Source organism: Echinops telfairi, unplaced genomic scaffold (assembly GCF_000313985.2).
Source record: "Echinops telfairi isolate 266 unplaced genomic scaffold, ASM31398v2 ScPeMD7_7;HRSCAF=31, whole genome shotgun sequence".
In the NCBI taxonomy this organism is placed as follows: domain Eukaryota; kingdom Metazoa; phylum Chordata; class Mammalia; order Afrosoricida; family Tenrecidae; genus Echinops; species Echinops telfairi.
The window spans coordinates 5,789,490-5,798,465 of NW_022103904.1; the positions used below are offsets into that span (position 1 = coordinate 5,789,490).

General features: G+C 46.9%; 1 protein-coding gene across 1 annotated transcript in view; it reads left to right on the plus strand.

Moving 5' to 3' along the window:
* Window positions 1-8,387: 8,387 nt before the first annotated feature.
* The window catches only part of CDK13 (cyclin dependent kinase 13), a 131,422-nt gene continuing 130,833 nt past the window's right edge, over window positions 8,388-8,976 (plus strand). The window contains exon 1 of the mRNA XM_045286284.1: window positions 8,388-8,972. Coding sequence (XP_045142219.1) covers window positions 8,493-8,972 — 480 coding nt within the window. The 5' untranslated portion in view covers window positions 8,388-8,492. The remainder of the gene's footprint in view (window positions 8,973-8,976) is intronic.

An 8,976-nucleotide genomic window follows, 5' to 3' on the forward strand; every position in this document is an offset into this window, starting at 1 on the left:
GAAGTCAATCTTGCAAGCTGAAGCAGGGAACTGCTAAGGCAGCTGCACCCTGGTGGGACCATCACAAAACAAGAGACCCAGAACTAGAAAGGCGAGGCTCACCACCCATTTATCCCTCTGCCTTTCAATTAGCCCCACATGTGATTTATCGGCCAGCTTGGCACAATTAACTAACTCAGGAGTCATGAGTCTATTAGGATGATTTAGAGTAGACTGTCATTCATCTAATCTATGATTCTTCTGCTTTCACAGAGTAAGTAAATATTTAGTAAGTTTCTCTTCTATTTCACTTCTAGTGACACCCTGCCTAAATAGCCAACCACATACAGCCATACAAGTCTGGTTATTCTGATTACTACTTTGACTCTGCTGTTCATTACAGCAACCACGCCCACCTTGTCTTTGTTGATTAAATACTGCCACTTGACACCTATCCCCACAGGCCCAAGCAGTCCCATTGTAGTTTAGGTGTCTTAATCCAATTCAGGCAATTCCCACCATCAAATCTGCCTTAAGAAAACAGCGATCACAAGAGTCTTCAGAGATGCTGGTGCTCTTTTACACATTTGTTCTTCACTATTTTGTTAAAAGGTATATGTCCTTAGAGCAGTCATTATGTAGGTCGTGGATCTACGCTAATAAATCCAGTTTAACATGCCAATATCCCCAAACCTTTGGATATCGTTTTCTACAGTACAGGAAGGTGTGGTTCTTTAATATGACTAATTGTAGGTAATTTTGAAACCTATGCTTCAGCAAACCAACCACGTAAACTATTAGATCCACTCCTAAATTCTTTTGCTGAAACCCTGAATGACAGTAAAGGTGAGCCTAGGAGGGCACATTTATGACTTCAAAGTTTTACCAGTGAAGTTGATCCCCAGATTTTATCATATAATTACCTCAGACATTCTAGTTTTACTTCTGGAATATTGTGAAAATGACATGGCAGCCATGTCTAACTTCCTCTGGCTACACAGGGAGAAGGAAAATCTCATACCAGTCCAAGGCAGAGGTCGGATATGCCTGATCTCCACCCTCCATACTTCTTTATGTTGGTCTGACACCAAAAGTTCTTCCCATGGTCTTCTTCTTCTGGGTTCAATAATCTGTTGCAATGGCCATACAGAACTCACAATTCCCAGGGGATTTCATTTGGGATGTTATCAGGTTACCACAAGCCAGGATCAGAAAACTTTAAAGATATCTTCTGTACACAGCAGCACCTCTTCTCTGCCAGCAGCCACATCTCTCACTGGTCCTCAGCCTTTCAGTCACATGATCGCTTGGTCTATGCTTCCATGGGTCAGGTAACCCACCTGCATCTGCTTCACTGATGTTCTCAACGGCTTGGCTCCTCTATTCTGGTGCCTCTGGTCTTGTCATGGTATGACCTCTGCTGCCTCCACCATTTCAGGGAGGATCATGAACATGTTTTCCTGGTAGCTCTTCTTCCTTGATGGTCCTGGACATCCTATCTTTCTGCCTTTGATATGGCTCTTATACTAGGGAATGACAAAGCTGACCAATACATGAGTTAGAGTGCTCTACTTTATTGGCCTGGCTCCACCCAATAATTTGGTAGAGAGAAATGGATAAAATAGCCATAACTAATTAATTTCAGCACACCACACCATTGTAAACTATTAGAAACTTAAAGGGTAGAATTGAAATTTGTAAAGTTTAGTGAAAAAATCAAGCCAGGTTGGTATTGAGTTGGTTCCAACTCATGGCAACCCCATGTGTTTCTGAGCAAAATAATACTGCATGGGAGTTTCAGAACTGTGACTTTTTGGAAGCAGATCACTAGGCTTTTATTCTAGTGCCTCTGGGTAGGTTCAAATTGCCAATCTTTTGGTTAGTGGCCAAACACACATTTGTGCCATCTGGGATTTCAAATCCATAGTATAAATCAAAAACTAAAAACCAAACCCATTCCCATCATCAATTTCAATTTGTAGAGACTCTATAGAATAAAAATTGAACTACTCCATGTGAGGTTGAAGATGGTAAATCACGAGCAATCAATGCTCATGGAAGCAGCAGTCAAAAAGAGATCAAATGACACACTACATTGAGTCAATCTGCTATACAAGAGCTCATAGAGGGTTGCAAAGCAGGGAGGGACCTTGAGGACTAAGATGCACCTCATCCAAGCCATGGTGTTTTCAGTCATCTCATATGTAAGTGAAAGTTGGACACTGAATAAGAAAGACTAAAGAAAAACCTATGCATTTGAATTGTGCTACTGGCTACCAAAATAGAATGTACCTAAGATTGCCAAAAGAACAAATTGACCTGTGTGGACGAAGTACAGCCCAAACAATTTTCCTTAAGAGACTTTATCTCACTTACTTTGGACATGTTATCAGAGACACTAGTCCCTGAAGGGGATATCATACTTAGTCAAATGAATGGGCAGCAAAAAAGAGGAAGGCCTTAGATGAGATGTATTGACACAGTGGTTTTAATAAAGAACTCACATAAAAAAAAACAATCGCCCACATGGAAGAAGCACACCAGCCTATGCAACCACGAGGTGTTGAAGGGATCAGGTGTAAGGCATCATCAGAACAAAAAATCTTACCATAGTGAATGATGGGGGGAGTGCGGAGTGGAGATCCAAAGCCCATTAGTAGGCCACTGGAGATCCCCTTGCAGAGGGCTCTAGGGGAGGAGATGAGCCAGTCAGGGTGCGATGTAACAATGATGAGAAATACAACCTTCCTCTAGTTCCTAAAGGTTTCCTCCCCGCTCCCACTACCATGACTTGAATTCTATCTTGCAAGACTGGCTAGACCAGAGGAGGTACACTGGTACAGATAGGAACTGAAAATACAGGGAATCCAGGACGGATGAGCCCTATAGGACCAGTGGTGTGAGTGGCAAAACAGGGAGGGTAAAGGGAGAATGGGTAGGAAAGAGGGAACCGATTACATGGAACTGTGTGTGACCTCCTCCCTGGGGGACAGACAACCAAAAAGTGGATGAAGGGAGACGTTGGACAGGGCAAGATATGACAAAATACCCATTTATAAACTATCAAGGGCTCATGCGGGAGGGGGGAGTGGAGAGGGAGGGGAAAAATGAGGACCTAATGTCAGGGGTTTAAATGGAGAGAAAATGTTTTGAGAAACGATGTACAAATGCGCTTTACACAATTGATGTGTGTATGGATTGGGATAACAGTTGTATGAGCCCCTAATAAAATGTTAAAAAAGAAAAAAAAAAACAATCGTGAGGATGGTTCAGGACCAGGTGGTATTTCATTCAGTTGTACATAGGGTCACTGAGTTGGAACCTACTTGATGCCATCTAACAACAATGACGATGTATGGGTGAAAAGTGAGCCATAGGGGTAATTTCATTTCCAGGCCTGGCTAAGGGCCATATTCTTTGGTCCAGAGTAGTTTCTTAAAGGTTAGTTGCAATGTAGAATCTGAAATCAGATGAATTAACTCTTTGTATTGTTCTATTTAAATTCACCAGTCTGCCTTGTGCTTTCTATCTTTTGCTCCTGATTTTGTAATTTTGTATTGGTCCTCTGGAAAATAATTGGCTCATCGAGTTCTGCACATATTATAAATGTTTACACATTTAAAAAACCTACTATATTGTAACATACTAAAAGATATATGAACACATATTGAAGCACACATTCTATTAGCTATCAGTAATGAAGCCCTCACATCATACTGCCTTTGGAAAATTCCACTGGCATCTGGGAGACAATAAGAATGTAAAAAACGAATTGTCTTATTACTATTAAAGTAGTTTTGACTGTGCAGAACCAGGTCTTAGTTTCCAGACCTTACTTTGAGAACAGCCGATAAAGTGTGATATGACCTGTTAAATAAAAAAAATTAAAAAACAAAAAAAGCATCTTACCTTTATTTTAAACCAGCTGGAAATTTACATACATAGCTAACATCGTAGATTATAATCCTAGATGGTGATTTCTAATCTCCTTATATTTAGGTGAGCAGACAGGCTTATATAAATGGATGACTTCTAGTTTAGAAGTCAGTCCAAGTTTGAATCCTATTGTTATTATTTTGAAGAATGTGGGCAGGTGGCTGCATGCAGGGTATATATTTTAATTAACTTTTGTCATTGGGGACATTAGGTAATAGCATGGGAAATGGAGAAAATATTTAACTTGTCAAGGATTTCATTTTATTTGCATTCACAATCAATGCCAATGGAAGCATCATTTCGGAAATCAAATGATGTATTGCATTGGGCAAATCTGCAAATCTCTCTTTAAACTGAGAGATCGCTTCTTGGCCTTTTGGCTAAGATCAAGTGTAATAAATTGTTTGAGAACTAAGGTGCATATGATCTAAGCCATCTTAATTCAGTCACCTCATATGCATGTGAAAGGACAATGAATAAGAAAGACTAACGAAGAATTGATATAACTAAATTATGGTGTTGGCAGAGTATTGAACTGCTACAATGGATAAGTCTGTCTTAGAAGAAGTACAGCCAGAATGCACCTGAAGAAAGGCATCATGCTTGGAAAAGCAGTGGTCCGTGAGGAAAAAGAGCCTCTCTGAGATGGAGTGATACAACTGATGCAACACTGAGCTCAAATATAGCGGTAGTTTTGAGTGGGAACCATGTCTCATTTCCTCCAGCTACACAAAGGAGATGGAAAATCCAACTCCACACCTCTTCCAGTAAGATTAGTATTAGGCAGTGGTCAGACATGCCTCTACTCTCCACCATTCTTTATCCTATTCTGAGATCAATCATCTCCCTCATGATATTCTACTTCTCTAGTGGGTTTGAGAATCCATTATAATGGCCAGAAAGAATTTGCAAAATACTCATGATTATAGGGTTTACTGGAATTAACAGGTTACATGTCATGCTAAAGATCAGTAAGGATACATTTCTTTTTCTGTAGTGGCTCTTCTCAACCACTGCAGCAGCCATGTCTCTCTCTGGTCCTCCGCCTCTCAGCCACAAGTGATCCCTTGGCCTCTATCCTACCAGGACACGTTTTGCAAAATGCTGATAAATGCTCAAAGGGCACACTACTTTGCAAGCCAGCTTCCTGCCCATACACACTCAATTTTACTCATTCCATGTGCTGGAAAACACCACTGCTCAGTCTCATTATTTCAGCATGTGACCTTTGGTACCTTGACTGCTGCTGCCACTTAATGGAGGGATCTCACATGTGCTTTGCGGGTGACTCTTTCTTGATCATCATGGGATTCTTTATTTCTGCTTCTGCGATGGCTGATTCTTACACAGTGTACTGGCAAGAGTGCATTAAGAATCCTCAACCCCGTATTTGCATGCTCTCATTCAGTCACTGGGTTGGAGTTACAAAAACTATAGGTAGAAGACCTATACCAAGGAATTTCACTTGACTGGAGTTTGGGAAGGTAGGGCAGAACTGTTGTACATAGGGTTGCTGAGTGGGAGAAGACTCCACTACACCTTAGACCAATGCCTTAGGGAAATTCTATCTGCTTCATTCCTCCTTCTTCTCCTCACTCTTCAAGACAGATCTTTGAGGAAACGTGGGTAGGAGACACCCACTAAAAATAATTTAATACATGTTTTCTGTTTGGATTCTACACTGGGATCTATTCTTTCTGTGTGGATTATGCTTTCTTTGCAAATTTAAGACAGATGACAGATTCTTAGGTGGAACTGGTTACGTATCTGAGAAACTGTTAGATAAAGCAGATAAACCTGTTTGCTCATCCTGTTCCACCAGGCATTTCAAAGTATGATGCGGGTAGGTGTCATTTTTATGGAGAAAAAAACACTTGTTAACTGGTCTTGAGGTACCTTGCTTCCTACCCTTCTTTTTAACTTCCCAACATCCTCACTAGTTCTTTCTGGTTATGCACAGCGACCGACAGTACACCCACCCAAGCCTGCTTAGCACTTCTAAATTACCGGTTCCTTTGCCTCCTAGTTTATCCTTTGGGAAACACCCTTTATATTCTTTCAGTTCAGTCTGAAATACACTGCTCTAAAGAAACCTCACTGCCATCGAGTTGATTCTGACTCATAGCAACCCAATGAGGCAGAGTAGAACAGCTCTTTTGGGTTTCCAAGACTTTTTATGGGGGTTGAAAGCCCGAGAGCAGCTAGTGACTTCAAACTGATCTTACAGTTGGCAGCCCAAAATGTAACCACTACAGTGGTAGTGGATGTTAAACTCGTTAAGATGATTTACACCGAGATATGGATTGATGCCACATGTTTAAGAACTGAGAACCAGAAGGGAGACATTGGTGTAAGACATGAAAAACCCCCAATAATTTATAAATTATCAAGGGTTCATGAGGGAGGGAGGGTAGGAGAGGGAGGGGGGAAAATGAGAAGCTGATAGCAAGGACTCCAGTAGAAAGAAAATGTTTTGAAAATTATGATGGCAACAAATGTACAAATGTGCTTGACACAATGGATGGATGTAGGGATTGTGTTAAAAGAGTTGTATGAGCACCCAATAAACTGACTAAAAAAAGAGAACTGAGAACTAATTGAGGATCTGGACACACAAACTTGTAAAGGAGTGACTATATGTAACCCTTGAGTGGACTACTTAGCTTTTCAACGAATTAAATCAATAAACCATCTAGGTTTTAATTGAATCATCCCAACTACCCAGTCTATAACTAAAAGATAACCTGGGTTAGGCAAGAAATCAAATGCAAGGTCAGAGTGGTTATTTGACAGGCCCATGAGTATTAAGGCCAAAGTGGGTGAAATGCCAAGGGGGAAGCTCCCATTCGACCTGGGAGTTTTGACTTCAAGGTATCTGGTTATAAACTTGGGATTTTCAGTAGCTGCTTTTGACATTTTTTTTTTTAGTCCCCTGATTTAAGGCTTTTTAAAAAGATAAAGTCCAGTATTATCGAAGCCTGAGCTTAAAATTCTCCGAATAACCCAAATTTCAGTTAAGATAGGGTCGCAAACTTGGATGTAAGATAGTCGGGGTGGCTAACTGCACCTCCGCTTTCTTTTGCGGGGTGCCCCTCCCGCAACTGTTCCAATCCTGTAGTTTAGCTGGAAGCAGACGCCCAGGGTGACCGCCGGCCTAGAAGGCCACTAACTGCAGTATTCCTTTGGGGGTTTCCGGGGATTCTTGCTCCCGCTGTGACCTTTCACTAAAAAGAAAGGCATTGCGGAACCTTTGAGGAGGTCGGGTCTGCGCGCTGGACAGAAGCAACAGGCGTGACCAGCAACGGCCCCTGCGCAAGGTTCAGGCGACAGGAGTGGGCGGTGCACGAAACTTCCCTTTCTTCAATCGCTTTTCACTATCCCACCCTCACCGGAAGCGGAGCGGCTTCTTCGTTACGCCACTTCCGGTGCGGACCGCTGGGTCGCTGACGGGAGCGAGCACGCTGATGCGCGGCAACATCGTTCCCGCCTCCTTGTCGCCATCACCACTCATCTCTGATCTTTTCGGAGCGTGACGTGCGTGCGCGTCTCCGGCCTTGCGTCTGGGCCGAGGGGAAAGGCCAAAAGAGTGAAGCGAGAAGGAGGGGTTGTGGAGGTTAGGGCCCAACCAGCCAGTCCCGTCGCCCTCCCTCCTCCTCCCGACTAGGATCGCAGAGGGAAGGGGAGGAGCGAACCGGGGCGGGCCGCGCCCGCTAGGAGCCTCCTTGTGGTTGCGGGGGGGGGCGGGACTCTGGAAAGGGGTAGCTCCGTCACCTCAGCTCGTGGCGGCGACGGCGGCTAAGGAAGAAGAAAGTCAGAGCCCGCACCCACCGCCACAGCCTCAGAAAGGCCCCCGCCCCCATCTCCCCGGAAACAGCCCTCCGCCCAGTCCCGCACACTCGCTGCCCTAACCGTGATCCGCAGCACGGTCGCCTCCGCCTCGCCCCGCCCCGACGCCCGTCCCCTCGGGCCGCCGAGTGCGCGAGGCCTTAGGCCGGGAGTTGTTGTCAGGCCCAGGCCGCTTCCGAGGCGTCCGCGGTGTGTCGCCGCCACCACCAGAGGACGACGTCGACGCGGAGGACGAGGCGGCCGAGGCGTGTTGTTGTCGCGCCCACTCGCCTCTCCTGAATTCGCACTCAACGTCAAGGCGCGATGGAGTGAAGCGGCGACGAAGGTGGTACTTCCGCGTTGCGCTGCCCGCCCTGCCTGCCCAAGCTGCGAGCCGGGCCGAGACCGCTCCCCCACCCTGGGGCCACTTGGAAGACTCCGGACTCCCCCGCAGGGTAGCGCCGGGCGCATCTGGTGTGTTTGCTGCCAAGGATAGGTCGGCGATCAAGATCTGGCGCTCTGTCGCTCGGATTCCTGCTCTCCTCGGGCCCGGAGGCCGCTGCGTACCCCACTGTGACCTGGAACGCAGGGACCCGAGTCCCGACCCGGATTATCGTGGCGCGTCCGCCGGCTGGCCCTGCTGCTGGGTGTCCCTCCGCCGCCGCTGTTCCCGTTTCCGGCGGGGGCGATGGCCAGGATCTGACCCGGGAGGAGGCCGCACCGGCGCCGCGCTCTGCGGCGGGTTCTAGGCGATGCCGAGCAGCTCGGACACGGCGCTGGGGGGAGGCGGGGGTCTGAGCTGGGCGGAGAAGAAGTTGGAAGAACGCCGCAAGCGGAGACGATTCCTGTCCCCTCAGCAGCCGCCGCTGCTGTTGCCGCTCCTGCAGCCGCAGCTCCTGCAACCGCCGCCGCCCCCGCCGCCTCTGCTCTTCCTGGCTACTCCCGGCACGGCCGCCGCCGCAGCCGCCGCCGCCGCGGCCTCCTCCTCTTGCTTCAGCCCTGGCCCCCCACTGGAGGTCAAGCGGCTGGCGAGAGGCAAGAGGCGCGCAGGAGGGCGGCAGAAGCGGCGCCGCGGGCCCCGCGCCGGGCAGGAGGCGGAGAAGCGTCGGGTCTTCTCGCTGCCCCAGCCGCAGCAGGACGGCGGTGGCGGTGCTAGTAGCGGCGGGGGTGTAACCCCGCTGGTGGAATATGAGGATGTGAGCTCCCAGTCCGAGCAGGGGCTGCTGCTGGGGGGGG